This window comes from Ostrea edulis, chromosome 5 (genome assembly GCF_947568905.1).
Source record: "Ostrea edulis chromosome 5, xbOstEdul1.1, whole genome shotgun sequence".
Classification (NCBI taxonomy): domain Eukaryota; kingdom Metazoa; phylum Mollusca; class Bivalvia; order Ostreida; family Ostreidae; genus Ostrea; species Ostrea edulis.
The window spans coordinates 75,266,999-75,287,049 of NC_079168.1; the positions used below are offsets into that span (position 1 = coordinate 75,266,999).

The following is a 20,051-nucleotide window of genomic DNA, read 5'->3' on the forward strand; positions in this document are numbered from 1 at the left end:
GAAGCAAAATGATATTAACATCTACTTCGTCATTGATATTGCACGGTACAAATATATACTGTTTTCCCTGCATTTTGTGTAATAATAAACTTTAACCTTTGAGTGCAGGCGATAAACACTAACAGAAGATTAATGTGCACAGACGTTCATCTGAAGAGGATGTTACGTACCGGATAATAATCGCCTGCTTTCGTTTTACATCCACATTGCGTTCGTGGAACACAAGCTCCATCACTCATTAAATATCCCGCCTTACAGAAACACCCTTCTTGTGGTTCCAACGTACATGTGGTCTCGGAATTTGGATCCAAACACGTGGCCGGACACCCAGAACCACTAGCTCTATATTCTGAATTTCGGTCTGTACATTTCAGAGCTGAAAGAATAGTCATAATCGTCTATATAGCAACAAAATGTCATCTGAACACAATCTTATCTAATTTTACCGTCTAAAAATCATATTCCAGCTTTACAAAGAAAATAAATAGTCTAACATACGACAGAAGCCCTTCGTTCTCCACTTGACAGTCACCCCGTTGTCGGCACAGTCCTCAGCAAACGCCTCCACCGCTTCACACTTGGCCACTTCTAGACCGCTTCCCTGCAGAGAACACACGTCAATGCGACAGGATTCAAAGTACTCCTTGGACATGTCTGGAAACTTGGCTATACACGCAGCAAAAGGCCCTGACGTACTCCTGATCAGGCCACAATATTTATCGGTCGCCATTAGATCGTTCATCTTCTTATCACATTTAAAACTGTTTGGGTCATCCTCTACCGTTTTGCACCTGGTCATGAATGAACAATTTTGTTGAAACAATTATTATGAGAGAGGCAATACGCATGATGTATATATATTTATGCATTCTCGGTCTTTGAAAAACACTAATGTTAATTCTGGAATGTTTAGATCTATTTGTGATATAATATATAACGTAATTGCGATGAATTATTCCTTGAGAGATGTATAAAAATGGAAGTGAGAAGAGAAACGAGCAAAACCCTAAAGAAAAAAGATCCTACTTCTCTCCCACATCCTCCGTGTCGTCCTTGACCTCGTAACTGTTGCCGATCAATGAATATTTCAACCTCTCTTTACTGACGTCACGTCCGGTACTGGTCTTCATATCATCACGTTTACCGTTACAATCTCCACACAACCCGTTCAGCTTTTCTCGGTATGTACCGGGCACTGTCACCGACACAGCGTGGACACCATCGAAGTTCACTCGTACTCCACAGGAAGTCAACACCTGAACATAACGTCCGCTTCGGAACACCTTCAGTTTACCGCCAAGTTCATTCACTGGTAAATACTTCTTTTCCCCGTCAATCTGAAAATCATATTTATTCACTGGTATTCTTTCCTTGTACAACATATTGTATTGAAAATAACAAATTGGTAAATACTGAAATAAGATGTATTACGAAGCCATACCATCACAACCCCTTTCAGTCGAAGGCTGACACGCTTCCCGAGGACATCAACGTCCACTTGACGGGTATAAGACACGTGTGTTTTCCCGTGACGATGTTCGTTTTTCACGGTAACATGAAATCCGCAAGTGTCATTTGACGTCGTGGATTTAGTCAACGTGTATTTGCATGTTCCCATGAAGTGGATCATTTCACCATCATACGTTTTGTAGTGAGGATCTCCCGACGCCATGCAGAAACACGATTCTGTGATGTAATGAAAAACATCAGATTTTGTTCCTAGGAGAATATGTGTTGAATTATGTTGTTATGAAAAAGATACTTACTCTGACAGGAGTTGACTCCGTCACCATGATAACCCCTGTTACATACGCATTTCCCATTGATACATTTGGCGTTCTTGTTGCACTGTCCACAAGTTGGTGTGCTCACTTTATATCAAAATGAATAATCATATATGTAACACAAAAACAAGACATATACAAAGGCCCGCATGATACTTTGTCATGTTATGAACTGGAATATCAACAACTGGCTTGCAACACACCGACATATACATACACTGATACACATTGATCCTCCAGGAAGCGCCACATTTCTCTTTGGGATTGCCACTGCAAGGATAAGAGCATTCCCTATCCGCTTTTTTAGGATATTTCTTCATGGTATTTCCACAGAAGCATTCATTGCGGTGCTGAATAACAAAACGACAGTAATATTGAAGAACTGCGGACGATAGTATCGTTTTCCTGCTTACCTTCTGGTCAAATTCTAAATGTTATAATTTTTCTGTCAATATAGACATATAGATGAATTGTCATAAAAGTTGATTTATGGACAAAACAAAGAGAGATAACTCTATATTTTGGGTTAAAATAACGTATTTCACGATATAAATCAATGGAAAACGGAAATTATTTTAAAACACCCCTTCCCCGTGAAACACAAATCCCTTGTACAGGTACATGTATTATAGATTGTCATTTAGTAATTCTATATCAAACATTTGTTGTTTCACGGGGTGGGGGTATATATTTACAAACCAAAACACGGCGAAAATATTCATTCTTCAATCACTTGCAACTAAGATTGTACTATGAAAAATAAAGTTTAACCATTTTTACTCAATAATAATGTAATTTGACAAATGAGCTGGTTATTTATTGACATCAATAAGGCTTTTAAAGCATGATACTATGGAACAGATTTTTTTTACTCCTGAATCAAAAGGAGTTGTAATTAAGAGCAATTTATTAATTAACACTGGTTTAAAAGTTAGGCTGCTTAAGGGTCATCTATGAACTCTCAGTTGTCGTGTGTGGACCTTTAAGGCAGCATTAGCGGTATATTTTAAAATTCTTCAGTCCATTTAAATAACATTATTTTTATGAATCAAATCATAAATCATCTTATCTATAGTGATAATCTTTTTTTTTAAAGAATGTATACTAGAATGTTTTTTGTTTGTTTGTTTTGTTTGTCAAAACAAATATCATAATTAATATACATAATAAAGTTTTTTATATTCATTATAATACACTAGACAGATAGATATACTTGCACATTATAGAATAGAATTTATAGGAAGTGCCCTTCGTGGCACAGTAGGTAATGTCTTGTCATATTTTCAGGGAGCTTAGCCAGGGCCCCATCCCTGGCAGCTGCCCTATGAATTAGTGTATTTTATTATTATTGTTATAGAATAGATTCTGGAAAAATATTTATATAATAGAAAAAAACCCACTGGTTTAAAAGTTAATCATCAATTTCTAATAAATTCTGTTTTGTATATAAAAAATCTCATTAGCAAAATTGAGGAGCTTTTTCAAATATACGATTTGAAAATGTAGGCGGGAATCAAGATTTAACGTGCAAAGTTCTTTTTGTGCTTTGTACCGATACAGTATATTGACCAATGGCTGAAAACATGTTGTATTGATATCAACATTTTACAGATGTGGAGTGGAGGTGGTATGTCTAATGTCTGTTCTACTCCTTTGAATTTAGGAAAATTAGAATGTCAGACAGTCATGATGAATCTAAGATCTTGAATTATTTTTTTCTATGAAATATAAGTGTGTATCTAGAATATCATGTTCTATTACCATTATCTTTTGTACAGAACAGGATAGAACTATCTTTCCACTGTACTATTTCAGCTGTTAAGCATTGTGTTACCTCTACTCCAGCGTACTTCTTTCCTCGCTTCCTACAGAGTTCCTTACAAGACGAAATGGTTAATTTTGTCACCCGCATATATTGCTGATCCAAAAGACGAACTCTGCGATCCTCGAAGCAACCAAGATAAGTATCTGTCAACAAAATGAAAAATAGCAGTATATAATTTCCTTCGTGTTTTCCTAAAAGAGTTACAAGCATCTGAATATAGATGGCAATATCATTACAAAGGTTGTCCTAGTGTCTAGAACAGTATGTACCTTTCGGTTTCAGTACGGGGGGCTCCTCTTGTGGCACCGTGGGTTTCCCTGCAATTAAAAGTTTTGCACTCATTTGATCAGGATATATTAAGAATTAAGACATAGAAAATAGACTGTCTAATCTTACTGAATTGAAAATGCAGAGTGCACGTGTATTCAGACTTAGTTGTATTCTTTCAAAAGGAGGATGAAAAGTGCGGAGTGTACTTTTTGTGCTTCGAGTAGGCCCTAATCCGCTTTTCGATTTTATACTTTCGATAGAAATGATAAAAATGTTTGTTATCCTTTCCTTCTGCATTTGATGACAGTATCAAATGGTTAAAAAATTGATATCGTGTTATTCTTATTCTACCACTTTAAAGTTTTCCCAAAGGTTTGAATTTCAAGTAAACAAATCCCGGGAGATTCGGGTAAGAATAGGTCCTCAGTACCACTTGCTTGTCATAAGAAGCGACTAAATGGGGTGGTCCGTAGGATGAAACCACAACAACCGAGACCCTGTTTCACAGCAGGTGACGCACGATAAAGATCTCTCTCTGCTCAAATTAAGCCGTAAACACCGAGTATAGACCTAAATGTTGAAGCATTTCACCGACAATGGTGAAGTCTCCGTTATGAGTGAAAAATTCTCAATTGAGAAGGTGAAAATTATTCAACCAAGCAATAGAATAAATAAAATTTCCATCTAATCCAATACAATATGAAACTTTGAATTATGATATGAATTTACATTTTATACTTAGAGTTTAAACATTTTGACAGTTCTAAAATGGGAAAAGAAGGGCATACGGTAAAAAATAATGCTGTGAATGACTTTTAATGATACTACCAATTTCAATCTACCTTCCTCCAAATAGTGTTAATTCATTGCGGGCCTTTCCCCATTTGGAATTTTGAATGAGTGTAAATTTTGAAAGAGGTTATAATGTTTTTGTGATTTACTTGTACAAGAATTTTAACAACCAGCATGGAAACCGCGCTTACACATGCATCTGCCTTTACAACATGAAGCATTCATCAAACATTGCTTTCTCCTACAAAGTGGAAATTTAAGTTTTGGGAAGATCCAGGTGCAATAGGAACATCACTTGATCTTTTCCGTCAAAACCTCGTTTTTTCTTGATTTAACGGAAAAGGTAGAGCGATATTCCGATCGGATACAGTGAAACCTGTGCATGAGGTAGTTAACTTTTCCCCCACAGCATTCAGTTTAGCCTCGATCGCTTATATATTTTCTGCGAGGACTTCATTATCCATGCAACAACAAATATCAAACTTACGTAAACAGGAGCGGTATCCGTCTCCTATGTATCCTTTGTTACAAACACACGCCCTTTCTCCTTTTTTGTTAAGTCCACATTTGGCATTCCTGTGACATTTCAGACCAACAGATATTCTTTTAAAAGAAGACACACCACGAGTGTTTCGACATAAGTAGACTGACCCACAATCAGTACTTTGCAGTTTTGCTCCCACCTAATGAAATGAAATCGAAGCTAATTGATATCAATATACATGTATACTTCGTCATCGGTTATTATTAACTCTAGCAATAAGTAGTTTTCCCTTCACTTTGTGTAATAAACAAAATTTAGCTTCGAGTGCTAATGAACAACACTAACAGAAGATTAACTTGTTCCGACGTTTGTCTGAAGAGTATGAAAGGAGAAGATAACGACAGGTATGTTAGATACCGGATAATAATCGCCTGCTTTCGTTTTACATCCACATTGCGTTCGCGGAACACATGCTCCATCACTCATTAAATATCCCGCCTTACAGAAACACCCTTCCTGTGGTTCCAACGTACACGTGGTCTCCGAATTTGGATCCAAACACGTGGCCGGACACCCAGAACCACCAGCTCTATATTCTGAATTTCGGTCTGTACATTTCAGAGCTGAAAGAATAGTCATAATCGTCTATATAGCAACAAGATGTCATCTGAACACAATCTTATCTAATTTTACCGTCTAAAAATCATATTCCAGCTTTACAAAGAAGATAAATAGTCTAACATACGACAGAAGCCCTTCGTTCTCCATTTGACAGTCACCCCGTTGTCGGCACAGTCCTCAGCAAACGCCTCCACCGCTTCACACTTGGCCACTTCTAGACCGCTTCCCTGCAGAGAACACACGTCAATGCGACAGGATTCGAAGTACTCCTTGGACATGTCTGGAAACTTGGCTATACACGCAGCAAAAGGCCCTGACGTACTCCTGATCAGGCCACAATATTTATCGGTCGCCATTAGATCGTTCATCTTCTTATCACATTTAAAACTGTTTGGGTCATCCTCTACCGTTTTGCACCTGGTCATGAATGAACAATTTTGTTGAAACAATTATTATGAGAGAGGCATTACGCATGATGTATATATATTTATGCATTGTCGGTCTTTGAAAAACACTAACGTTAATTCTGGAATGTTTAGATCTATTTGTGATATAATATATAACGTAATTGCGATTAATTATTCCTTGAGAGATGTATAAAAATGGAAGTGAGAAGAAAGAAACGAGCAAAACCCCAAAGAAAAAAATCCTACTTCTCTCCCACATCCCCCGTGTCGTCCTTGACCTCGTAACTGTTGCCGATCAATGAATATTTCAACCTCTCTTTACTGACGTCACGTCCGGTACTGGTCTTCATATCATCACGTTTACCGTTACAATCTCCACACAACCCGCTCAGCTTTTCTCGGTATGTACCGGGCACTGTCACCGACACAGCGTGGACACCATCGAAGTTCACTCGTACTCCACAGGAAGTCAACACCTGAACATAACGTCCGCTTCGGAACACCTTCAGTTTACCGCCAAGTTCATTTACTGGTAGATACTTCTTTTCCCCGTCAATCTGAAAATCATATTTATTCACTGGTATTCTTTCCTTGTACAACATATTGTATTGAAAATAACAAATTGGTAAATACTGAAATAAGATGTATTACGAAGCCATACCATCACAACCCCTTTCAGTCGAAGGCTGACACGCTTCCCGAGGACATCAACGTCCACTTGACGGGTATAAGACACGTGTGTTTTTCCGTGACGATGTTCGTTTTTCACGGTAACATGAAATCCGCAAGTGTCATTTGACGTCGTGGATTTAGTCAGCGTGTATTTGCATGTTCCCATGAAGTGGATCATTTCACCATCATACGTTTTGTAGTGAGGATCTCCCGACGCCATGCAGAAACACGATTCTGTGATGTAATGAAAAACATCAGATTTTGTCCCTAGGAGAATATGTGTTGAGTTATGTTGTAATGAAAAAGGTACTTACTCTGACAGGAGTTTACTCCGTCACCATGATAACCCCTGTTACATACGCATTTCCCATTGATACATTTGGCGTTCTTGTTACACTGTCCACAAGTTGGTGTGCTCACTTTATATCAAAATGAATAAAATTACATATGTAACACAAAAACAAGACATTTACAAAGGCATGCATGATACTTTGTCATGTTATGAACTGGGATATCAACAAATGGCTTGCAACACACCGATATATACATACACTGATACACATTGATCCTCCAGGAAGCGCCACATTTCTCTTTGGGATTGCCACTGCAAGGATAAGAGCATTCCCTGTCCGCTTTTTTAGGATATTTTTTCATGGTATTTCCACAGAAGCATTCATTGCGGTGCTGGAGAACAAAACGACAGTGATATTGAGCTTTAGTGTTTTACTGATACAGTATATTGACCAATGGTTGAAATATGTTGTATCAATATCAGCATTTAACATATCTGGAACGGAGGTGGTATGTCTTATGTCTGATGTACTCCTTTGATTTTTGGAAAATTAAATTATGAACTTTAATATAAGATCTTGAGTGGGTTTTTTTCTATGACATTTTGGTGATGGTGTACAATGGCGTGTTCTTTTATCATTTGAACAGAACAGGGTAGAACTATCTTTCCACTGTACTATTTCAGCTGTTAAGCATTGTGTTACCTCTACTCCAGCGTACTTCTTTCCTCGCTTCCTACAGAGTTCCTTACAAGACGAAATGGTTAATTTTGTCACCCGCATATATTGCTGATCCAACAGACGAACTCTGCGATCCTCATAGCAACCAAGGTAAATATCTACAGACACAAATATAAGAGGCTAAGGTTAATTTCATTCACTTTTGCCACCATGTGACAAACATTTGGATTATGCTTACAATATCACTACAAAGCCTGCGTCAGTGTTTTGTGTACCTTTGGGTTTCTGTACAGGAGGCTCTTCTTGTGGTTTAGTAGGTTTTCCTGAAATTAACATATGTATTAAAGTTTTTTGCAATCAGTATAATGTAACACTGTCCAGATCATCTTCCTGAGTGTGAAATGTATCACTACTTGTTCTTAAATTCAGTCAGTCAAACATCTACTCACCAGTCCCAAAACGCCAGATTCCATAAGCTCCAAATCCGGTAGATATTCCAATAACGTTGGTCTTGTAAGGACGTGGATCCTTCCATCTCATTAAAATCTGCTGTTCACATATTTTCCCACGACCAACCTTGATTTGGCCGGCGATCCAGCTGATCCAAAATGGTCGGAATTCCTTACAGCTCAATAAACCGCTCATGAAAAAAGTTTTGGGGGTTCCTTGTCGCATATTCCGTATAACAGATTTTCTATTGTTCCAGCCTCCTATCACAATCTCGTAGAAGTTTTTTGCTTGTTTGGGTGAGTCCATGATGGCAACGTGTGCATCGTGACAAGATAAAACTTCAAACTGGAAACAAGTTCTGTCGTTTGCAGTGATACCATACTGGGTCAGGAAATGGTAGGAATATTTGTTTGCAGTCTTTACCGTAACTGTCTTCGGTGCTGTTTGTAAATTATTCTGAATTAAATTTTGCATATGCATGTATGATACATGTAATTGTCGTCATTCCTTTAAAATCATTGAATGAAAAAGAAAGCAGCTCTTACCTGACATCCTTGGAGGACGTGAAGGAATCGCTGTAAACATTCAAAAAGATTTACTGTGGTATTCTACCATTATAACCATCTACAAATGTAGCCTCGGCTTTTCAATGATTATTTCTTTGAAACCTAAGTTCAGAGGTTTTATACGCTAATATTTACTGTCGGAGCATTTATATTAGTTCTTAATAAATATGTTGATAAATGTGTATCATTTATAGGTTATATTAAATACTTTTTGCAATCTTATAATACCTTCATATGGTATACTTATCTCACCCTGACAGTTGTAGCTGATATCTAGGTATTTAGCAGTCCCTTGGCATGGATCTCCATATACGGTATTGGAGGCTAAAAGTTCACAAGACCGTCGTCCATCACAATGACCTCTGACCTTCGCAAGAGCAACCTTTGATGAGCAACGTAGCGTTCGGATAGTTCCCGGACACACATTTCTACTAGATCGTCCATAGGAAGCAGAGAGAATCCTCAAACGTGATCCTACTGGACACGTGATTTGTTTTTTGGCACGTTCACAAATAATTATCTTGTTCGGACCTGAAAATAGTACATGTAGTAGTTATTTTCATCATTTTCTTTGTCTCCTTGAGGTATCCAATGGATGAATAGCCAAAATGTTTTCATTAAAGGAAAACTGAATATCAAAATCTCTGGTTTTGTAATAAAGAGCATCAACAGGATATTATTCACATGGACATTTTTCAAAACCAATAACATCCTTTACAAATTTTGCCTAACCGTTTCAACACTGAAACCTTATGCTAAATACATGCTTTTGGCGTATAAGATGAACAATTTCGAAAGAAAATCTCTGTGAAAATGTGTATAAAACGATTGCCTCATAAATCTATAAAGAAAACTACAAGTCACTAAAAAAATTCTTAAGATTTCTCAAATTGCCATATCAAACATTTTTTTTCAATGTTGGAAACCAGAACAAAACTTTGTCAGTATGATAAGATATGAGAAATAATATCTGACAATTTCGACAAATTGGTATTACGAAGTACTGGTCTATTCAATGCAAGTTTAAAACGGTTATTTTCTAATGCACATTAATGAAAGATAGACGTTTTAGGTGGAGATGCGCAAGAGCACGAGAAAAATATTATTAAAAACACCATGGAGGAAGAGGATTTCGTTTACTATATGTTGTCGTATTAAAATTGGTTTTATGTTATCAACATTAAACTTATCCAACCAACCCCCTTTACACGCCCATTGCTCAAAGTGGTTTCCCTTCCCCATCCCACATCGTCCCGTGGGGATCCGGGTTAGAATATGTCCCCCAGTACTCATTGATTGTCATAAGAGGCGACTAAATGGGGCGGTCCTTCGGATGAGACCGTAAAAACCGAGACTCTGTGTCACAGCAAGTGTGGCACGATAAAAATCCCTCCCTGCTCAAAGGCAGTAAGCGCCGAGCATAGGCCTAAATTTTGCAGCCCTTCATCGGTAATGGTGACGTCTCCATATGAATGAAAGATTCTCGAGCGTAATGTTAAACAATATACAATCAACCAACCAAACCTTCATCATCCCCCGTTTGACTATCTTTTATAGCTGAATGTGTTCCGCCAACAACCAGTTTACTTTCTTAATTTTTAAATTCATCTTACACCGTCACGTGATCATGAACATTTCGGAATGGAGCGTTTATTATCCGATTAGGAAGATAAATAAATGAATTGGAAATTATCTTGATTGTTTTTTAATCCGATTAAGTCAATATATATAAGTTATATACCTTGATAAAAAGCGAAAACGTTTATTCCTTTGATAATATCAATTTAGAATGACACTTATTCCTTTAAGCAATGACCACGGGGACATATCTCATAAAGAAAGGCGAAGATATCGAACAATGATCAATTTCATAACTCCCACAAGGAATACAAAATAAAGACTTCGGCAAACACGGACCCCTGGACATAATATAGGTGGGATCAGGGATGCATTTTACAAAAGAACTTACGACTTACTACCAACTTTACGTACTGGAATTATCCCGTTCATTGTAAGATAATTCACTCCAATGTAAAATGGTGAAAACATAATTTTGAAAATTAAGTTTCAGAAGCATTTTAATTCCCTCGTTTAAACTAATAACTGTGTAATACAATTTAAAAGACTTGCGACTTTGTCGTAAGTTGTTTTGTAAAACGGACCCCAGGTTCCTAGGAGGAGTAAGCATCCCCTGTCGACCGTTCACATCTGCCGTGAGCCATTTGATTTGTCTATGTATGTCTAAGATAAACTGCATTGAATCTCTGATTTTGGTTTAATGAAATTACTATAGTAATTATCAGTACAGTGTTCCCTCGATATATTGCCAACCTTTGTGCAAGACCAATTTGGGCAATAAAGCGGGGGTCGCAATACAACGAATTCACCGTTACAGATAATGCAATGAACAGTCAAATGAAATTCAATTCTGTAAATGTCTTTGGGCTCCATTTTGTGTAAACATTTAAATAATTTTGAGTTTAATTCAGAAATAATTTGTAATTAAACTGGCCACCTGCATACCTTGTCCAGCTTGTCACACTTCACCGCACTACTTGCAAAGTACGGGTGTGATTATTGATGCGTGTTAGGTAATTGGCATTATTATTGAGGGTAAATCCTATTAAATTTTACCTTTTGTTTGTGAAAATCAGCGGATATGGCATTATGGGAGGTTGGTAATATAACGGGGGTTTTAACATAGGGAGAAATATGTTCTTTAGGATAATCAGGCACTTAGCGGAGATGGCATTATAACAGGGGGCAATATATCAAGGGAGCACTGTATATAGATTTACAACTACTTTTGAAGGCTTACCTCGACTTTCTCCAATTTCCTCCTTGCTCTCTTTACTTTTCTCACCATGATCTTTACTTTTTCCTCCGCCTTTTTTACTTTTCCCTCCACTTTCTTTACTTTTTCCTCCCCTTTCAAGACTTTTACCACGGCTCTCTTTGTGTTTTCCTTCTTTTTCAACGCTTTTCCCTCCACTTTCCTTACTTTTCCCTCCACTTCCCTTACTTTTCCCTCCATGTTTTTTACTTTTCCTTCTTTTTTCTTTACTTTTCCCTCCGCTTTCTTTACTTTTCCCTCCAATTTTCTTAATTTTCCAACCACGCTCTTTACGTTTTCTTTGTTTTTCTATACTTTCTCCTCCACTCTCTTTGCTATCCCATTCAATCTCTTTACTTTTCCCTCGACTTTCCTTACTTTTCCCTCCATGTTCTATACTTTTCCCGCCTCTTTCTTTACTTTTCCCACCTCTTTCTTTACTTTTCCCTCCACTTTTCTTGATTTTCCAACCACGCTCTTTACGTTTTCTGTGTTTTTCTATACTTTTCCCTCCACTCTCTTTACTTTTCCCTCCACTCTCTTTACTTTTCCCGCCACTTTCCTTACTTTTCCCTCCATGTTCTATACTTTTTCCTCCACGCTCTTTATGCTTTCCTTGTTTTTCTATACTTTTCCCTCCACTATCTTTACCTTTCCCTCCACCCTTTTTACTTTTCTTTCCTGAAAATAAAAGTAACGAGAATATAGATGCGTCTGTTTTGTTGTACTAAACAAAAACAAAAGGTAACGAAAAACAATTGAATGGTAGTATTGATTCCTATACGAAATTCAAACTGCATTTTAGCAATATACATTTTTAAAATATGAAATACACAAACATTCCTACCTTCTACTTCGGCGACTATAATGACGATCGCCAAAAGGAGAAAAAATAGATAGAGCCTCATTTTCGTCGCGACACCCACTGGCAAATCAGCCTGTACGTCAGCCGCCTCTTATATATACAGCAAGAAGAATATTCCATGGGTAGGGAAGTAAAGTTTATTGCTCAAAGAAAAGGCTGTGTATGAATTACTATATTGTCATTTTTTTCTGATGGGATAGTAATTTTTTCGTTTTGTATTTTGCATGTACATTCCAATATTTATTCAAATTGAATTGTGATTTTAGATATTTAAATATTTTTTTTACTCATTTTTATTTCTCACTACAGAATTCCCCGTGTCGAACCTTTTCTTCAACATCTGGGGTATTGAAATCGACACATCCCACAAAAGGTTGGATACTTCTTTGTGAAATAACTGATCTTTTTGTAGAAATTAAACAAATCTTATTTATTAAAGACTGTTGCGTTATTTAATGGTAAATACAAACAGCTGCTAGGAGTCAAAAGTGCGTAATTAAGTGTCCGAAACTTTAACAATACACGAAAATCAGAAAACACAAAAGGATGTCACGGTATTAAATCCGACATACAATAAATGGCCAATGTGTTGTTTTATCGAACAGGAAATACGCCAGCAAATAACTGTTAGAATTACAATTCCATTGAGTAAATACGTTCTGTTTTGCGTAGAAAAGAGCTACTGTGATTTACCTGTGTTATCAATCAGTTTCCGCAAAATGATGCGAGAAATAAAATAAGCAAATAACACGGTATTTAAAAACACCTTCATTTCAAAACTAATACGGATGACAATCTTTCGTTACTGGCAATGAGTTAGTGTATTGCATTTCTAGCGATAGCGTATCTTTTTAATAAAATTAAGGAAGGCGTTTCTCGGATCGCGCTTATGGTAATTATACTATTGCTCTGCGCAATGTATGCTCAACGAATTCTCAACTTCTACACAAAGCATACAAACATTTGTTCATTGATAATGACATTTCTCTTGTCAACAAGTGGTTCCCCAGATTTATGCAGGGTTAATCATACTTCTTGTGAATCTAGTTAGAAATACCCTAGACACTTTCAAAATATCCCTACACATTTTTACCAGATTTTTATAGAATTTCACTAGCAGTGCTTTTTTTCTTTAGAGAAACTGTATTGTTAATCAGTAAAGTCATGAGAAAGGACAATTTTTCATAGATTGGATTTTTGAATATAAACCAAATGGGACGTCTGAAATACCCAAATTAAGTGAGCTGAACTTACCATATATTTAATTCATTTCAAGAGGAGTTTTAATGTGTTTTGGCGTCACTACATAATTACTCCTTTTTTAAATAATCATATCTTCTGCCATAAACTATTTCCATGAGACATTATCAAACATAATATCGTCCTGTGTGTGTCTTATTTTCCATTTATTCTCAGAATCTTCCTGCTTTACAAAAATATCAGGTAATGAATTAAGTGTCTCGTGATAGTATGTTAAAAATAGTACTAAGTTTGAAGAACGTGTTTCTCCTCTTTCTTTTAGTAAAATCTGGCATCATTTAGGGGCACCGCCATATTTTCATCACTTGGCAGTCCGCCATTATGGTGCCGAGCAACAGCAAAATATACTGCTCTATGATAGCGCATTTTAAACCATTTTCATTTAAGGTATCACACCGGTAATTATTTTCACTATATATTACTATAGAGGAAAAAAATTCATTAAAAATCAGTTTACAGAATTGATGCCGAATAACGCAGTCAGAAACGTTCTATGTTACCTATCTCGTCTGCCGACACCAGAAAAACACCACCCTACGCGGCATTTTCGAAAATAAATTACCCGCAAACAAGACTACCCTCAAATCCACGTGTTTTTCACATGTGTGTAAACAGCCGGAGTACACCTCAGGAAGTAGCCTCACCTACCAACAGCAAATAGTTCCTTTGTATACACTTGGTTATTTCTACAAATTACACAAAATTTCCTAATCAGGGGTGCAAAAATTAAGAGAAAAGAAGAAGAGGAAATGAGAAAAATCGGGCAAGGAAAAAATATTTCTTTAAATATATGGAACTACAATTGACTACGTTCATTTTGATTGGACAATTACCGGTGTGATACCTTAATGAGCTGTTTCTTCTTTGTCGATATATTAACGGAGGGGATAATATCATTTCCTGAGTTGCTTTTTATATCGGGGATCATTCATCAAATCACAAAATATTGGATTTTGTTTTGTCTTCTAAGTATCGACTTTCAGACCTTTATTTACAGAGGTTGAAAACACAAGATGTTCATTTTCGCATTACAAGTATCGCCGGTACATTTGTTGACATATAGAAAACCACATTAATGTTTATCAGATACGAGGGCTGTCCGATATGTAATGTGTATTGTACCACAGCGCGATAATGCTTTGCACGATTTCGTGGATGATGATACTTTTTGAATAGCTTAATTCAATACCCTTCCAACGGTATAAACACGAGCCTTCAGCTTCACATAGTTTTAAACTTATAGTCATTTCGATAGAGCCAGTCGTTGACCACTGTTGTAAAAATGGTTGGGTTGGGAATATTGAAGAAATTAGAGCTTATATAAAAGTTCGCACAAAACTCGGTCATACGGTAATGCAGATTTTTAATGAATTGGGGAAAGTTTATAAGTTTGATAAGTTATCTTATGAGACAGTTCGTAGGTGGAGAAAGACATTTCTGACTGGCACAGAGTCCGTCAAAAATGCAGCAAAATCTGGCCGACCTGTGACTGTAACAGGCAAGGCAAATGTCTCAAAAGTCAGGGAAATAATTGAAAATGATGGCAGATACACGATTCGTGATATTACAAAAAACTGTTGGTATATCGCTATCGCAGGTGCATTTCATTTTGAAACGTATTTTGAAAGTACAAAAGATTTCTGCCAGATGGATACCGCATATATTGACAGATGACCAAAAACGGGTACGAGTACAAACCGCTAAGCAATTGCCCAAAATATTTCCCCAAATTGAATCGAAGACAAATTGCAAACATTGTTACTGGTGACGAAACAAGAGTTCACTATTTCGAACCAATAAGAAAAATTAGAAACATAATATGGTTAAACTAAACACGGTAGAAGGCATGTAGTTGCCAAAAAGAACCATAAGCACAAAGAAGGTTCTTTATTGCATATTCTTCTCATGTGATGGTATAACCGTACAAATGTCGGTGCCGAAGGGCAAAAGTGTTACAGGTCGGTATTACCGAGATGTTATACTAAAAAGCTCAAGAAATATTATCATAAACGACGCCCTGTATCAGGATTTAGGCATGTTCGTCTACTTCCGTATAATGCTCCATCACATACACCTGAGCTTGTGAAGCAATTTTTGAAATCGGAGAAGGTTATGGTCTTTCCACACCCACCATACTCTTCAGATCTAGCCCAATGCGACTATTTCCTTTTTCCAAAACTTAAAAAGCTCTTATCTGGTCGTCGTTACAAGTCCCGACAAGCCCTTGGGTCAGCCATCAGTCAGTGCCTCAGAAGTCTACCTAAATCAGCGTACCATGACGCATTTCAGAAATAGATTCAGAGATTGAAATTACGTATTTCAAACCGCGGAGAATACTTTGAAGGGATGTAATGTTCATTTCACTATTTGAGTCGAATGCTTTTGAGATATCGTAAAATTACACATCAAACAGCCCTCGTATAGGATGATTTTGTAGGCCATAAAACTTTTGGTAATTGTACTTATACTCTTCAAAACCATGCTTCAGTTTTAGACACATTCAATATCTCAATCAATGGGTCGGATGAATATGAGTTACTGTACCTATAATGGATTCCTAAACTTCATAAAAACCCTTACAAAGACGCATTGCTGAATCCAGTAAATGTTCTAACAAGCCCCTATCTTTGCTCCTCACAAAAATATTAACAGCTGTGAAGGAGAAACTTCAAACGCACTGTGCGACTACATATGCCAGAAGTGGTTTAAATCAAATGTGGATTCTAAAAATTCTATAAAAAACTTTTAGTAAACTTGAAATTGCAAAACTTTTCTCAAAACAACAACATAAAAACGTATGACTTTCCATTCCTCACGATAAATTAAAGATTGGACTTTCTGACATCATAGACGATTGCTTCTTCAACAAAAATGGAATACGCAAATATTTATATCTAGTGATCAGTCATCCAAAAATTACTTTGTTAAACGCCACTCTGATTCCACGCACAAGCACTCTGAAGTTGAAATAAAAAATATGCTGGAGTTCCTCATTGACAATATCTTCGTGATCGGGTCTTCCAACAGTCTGTTGGAATTTTCCATGGGCACGAATTGGGCTCCTTTGTTAGTTGACCTGTTTTTGAATTCCTATGAAGCAGGATTTATTCAAAAACTTCTACGTGAAAAGAAAAAATTTCTTCCTGTGCCCTTCAATTCGACATTAGATATATCGACGGCGTGTTATCTATTAACAATAATAATTTTCATTCGTATGTCGATTCGATATATCCCAGTGAACTCGAAATAAAAGACACCACAGAGTCGTCCACTTACTCCTCCTAGACACCTGATCCCACCTAAGGTATATCCAGGTGTCTGTGTTTGCTCAACTCTCTATTTTGTATTGCTTATAGGAGTTATGAGATTGATCATTGTTCGTTATCTTCGCCTTTCATACAGAGCTTTGGAAATATTAAAGGTAAAAGCTTAAAAATTTGACATGCGAGTAATTACAAAAAAATAACTTAGGAAATGAATAACCATTCTAAAAACTTCACTTGCATATAATTAGAAAGTGGGGTGATCACTGAGAAAATCCGAAGGGCTATGATCTTAGTAGACCTGATTACGTACCGACCCCCATTGTAGCCCAATGAAAGGCGAAGATAACGAACAGTGATCAATCTCACAAAGCCCACAAGCAATACAAAATAGACAGTTGGGCAAACACGGACCCCTGGACACATCAGAGGTGGGATCAGGTGCCTAGGAAGAGTAAGCATCCCCTGACGCTGTGAGCGCCGTGCTAACACAATGAAGCCTTTTCTATTACCTACGTACGTATTCAAAACGAACGTGAAACTTTAAATCACTAACAACCAGACGATATTTAAAATAGTTCCAAACTCGAGACTTTTAATTGTGTATTTGGGAAATTGTTTCGGATTTGTGCTATGGCAAATGAAGGTCAATCGATTAAGTTCAAAGTCACTGGCACTATACTAAGATGATTATGAAATTCGTGTATAAGCCATAGATACAAGCCAGAATCTCGAGTTAGACACGGTCAAAATCACAGGACAGCTGATCAACTTTAGACAATGATATAAATGATTATGACAAAGTTGCCAATGGTTTCCATGAATCTTTTCTTCCCAAGCATTCAAGTTATATAATATGAGTCATTTTACAACCAGGGGCCATGCGTTTCACACACATTTTATTTCAGAGATTCTACAATCTTAAAACAAATGTGTTTATTTTGCAAGAACATCAGTTTAATTTCCATCCGGCAAAAGATGTTCTGGCGTGGACTTCACTGGCAACATAAGTAGTGCATAGTATGGTGGAGCGAATATAAACATTATCATGTGCATTAAGCCACACTGCCATAGTTCCAGAATCAGAATCAAAATAGTTTTGGTTGTCATCAGTTTCACCAAAAGTACCATCTACAACATCATGATTAATGTATATCTCAAATTCGGTTATTCCATGGTTTCCAGTATAAATAGTCCAAGTCAACACATATACACCTGGACTTGGTGCTGTAAACATCCCGCTATATTTGTTGTAACCGCCACCCAAATTTGTTTTCACGACATCGAAAATTAAGGAGCGATGGAGGCTTGGATTTGGTTCATTGCTACTCATGTACGCATAGAAGGCAACAGGCTCAGGGGATATCCTTGTGTGTCGTATTCGTTCCACTCCAGACTCTGACATCATATTAAGTTGCTTGCTTTGTATTGTCTCGTCTTCACTGTTATTGTTTTGTCGAATTTCGTCATCGTGACAGGGCGAAGAGTTTAGACCATTTCTAAGTCTCTCAATCTCCGCGTTAAGGTTGTCCATGTCGGCGCGCAGAACCCTGTTCTCACTTCTGAGTTCTTTGATTTCCCTCTCCTGGCGGTTAAGAGTGGCGCGTATGTGCAAAAACTCTCTCTCGACATAACTATTCGCAGAACAGGTTGTTAACGCACCAAAAAACACAACTAGGCCGATCATTGTTGAAAGTGCACTGACATAAAAGTTTGTCCGTATGGGATGACGAAAAACACACGAGGTTATTTCTTATCTTGACACCATCAGTTTGCATATAGGAACGTTTGATTACAACTTCGATATCGTAAGGTCTTGTCACGATTAGAGTGTAAATGAGATCATCTGGAAACCAAGGCGTTACAGACAGACAGATTGACAAACCCAAATTGATATATATGAGTGGAACAATATCAAGCAAGAGCTCCATGGGGCCACAGCGCTCACCATAGTAATTTCCCCTCACAAAACCACTGATCATTTCAGAAAAAGCTGGATTAGAGATCTTCCTTTCCTCTTCTGTTTGATACCATTGAACCATTCTTTTCATAAAGAAAGATGTGCTGCCGCGTTTTCCGGAAAACCCAATTCCGTCTATACGGGATTAGCACTTTATGTCCGGGACTTCATCAATGCAGCGGGCTGCTACATTTACTGAAAATTTGTTCTTTTTCAATCATTTGAGATGCCACACCGATGTAAGTTTTCATTAGAACACTGATCTAAATGCGTTTATATATGTTTTTGTATAATTTAGTAATACCAAGCACGTGTTCGATAATTCTTGGAACATAGGTGAGAAAATTCGGGTTAGGTGTTAAACGATTGTTTACTTCGAAAATATAGCAGATATTCATTGTTAAATTTACCTAGGAATCTTTTTTACTGTTTAGATTTGTCAAATCATATTGTTGCCAAAGTCAGTTAGGTGAAATCATCAAATTTATGAGTAATAAGTGTTTTTCTAAATCAGGAATTTTTTGTGTTGGAATTTATTTGTGGTTTATATTTAATTTCAGTCTTTTACCTCTTGTCAAGCCATAACCATAATAAAGTATTGAATTACTACTTGGCTTCGAGGTTATTTTTCCACCCTGCAGTACACCAGTCTGGGACTGAAGCTGCATAAAAGGTATGGTTTATATCAGGGGTGGGAATCTCGATTGTTTTCAAGATATTGGGACCATTTCCTATAGGGTGGGGCTATAAATGGTTTCCTTTGAGGTTTATGTTATCAATCATCACAAACACCTTGCATATGGAACAAGACAATTCATGCTTTAGGGGTGGGAATATGTACAGTTTTAAAAATCTTGGAACATTTTAGAAAGGGAGGGACTAAGGATTGCCCCTTCCCGGCTTTCTGTTGTGTATCATTGAACTTGACTTGTCACAGGGTACAAAATATATTGAGAGAGGTGTGAGAAACTCGATCATTTTCAAGATATTGTACCATTCTAAAACGGACGGGGCTAGAGATGGACAAA

General features: G+C 37.1%; 2 protein-coding genes across 2 annotated transcripts in view; both read right to left on the reverse strand.

The window, feature by feature from the left end:
- Window positions 1-14,714, reverse strand: part of LOC125650676 (IgGFc-binding protein-like) — a 28,772-nt gene extending 14,058 nt beyond the window's left edge. The window contains exons 1-21 of the mRNA XM_048879141.2: window positions 12,523-14,714; window positions 11,661-12,356; window positions 9,095-9,373; window positions 8,822-8,851; window positions 8,102-8,149; window positions 7,851-7,984; window positions 7,407-7,539; window positions 7,170-7,274; window positions 6,845-7,089; window positions 6,430-6,740; window positions 5,901-6,193; window positions 5,573-5,778; window positions 5,159-5,354; window positions 3,879-3,926; window positions 3,619-3,752; window positions 2,002-2,134; window positions 1,767-1,871; window positions 1,442-1,686; window positions 1,027-1,337; window positions 499-791; window positions 171-376 (exon numbers count right to left, since the gene is read on the reverse strand). Coding sequence (XP_048735098.2) covers window positions 171-376; window positions 499-791; window positions 1,027-1,337; window positions 1,442-1,686; window positions 1,767-1,871; window positions 2,002-2,134; window positions 3,619-3,752; window positions 3,879-3,926; window positions 5,159-5,354; window positions 5,573-5,778; window positions 5,901-6,193; window positions 6,430-6,740; window positions 6,845-7,089; window positions 7,170-7,274; window positions 7,407-7,539; window positions 7,851-7,984; window positions 8,102-8,149; window positions 8,822-8,851; window positions 9,095-9,373; window positions 11,661-12,356; window positions 12,523-12,583 — 4,212 coding nt within the window. The 5' untranslated portion in view covers window positions 12,584-14,714. The remainder of the gene's footprint in view (window positions 1-170; window positions 377-498; window positions 792-1,026; window positions 1,338-1,441; window positions 1,687-1,766; window positions 1,872-2,001; window positions 2,135-3,618; window positions 3,753-3,878; window positions 3,927-5,158; window positions 5,355-5,572; window positions 5,779-5,900; window positions 6,194-6,429; window positions 6,741-6,844; window positions 7,090-7,169; window positions 7,275-7,406; window positions 7,540-7,850; window positions 7,985-8,101; window positions 8,150-8,821; window positions 8,852-9,094; window positions 9,374-11,660; window positions 12,357-12,522) is intronic.
- Window positions 14,715-18,015: 3,301 nt separating this feature from the next.
- On the reverse strand, window positions 18,016-18,750 carry LOC125651760 (uncharacterized). Its single transcript, XM_048880512.2, has one exon. The coding sequence runs from the start codon at window positions 18,748-18,750 to the stop codon at window positions 18,016-18,018; it is 735 nt and encodes a 244-aa protein (XP_048736469.2).
- Window positions 18,751-20,051: the final 1,301 nt, after the last annotated feature.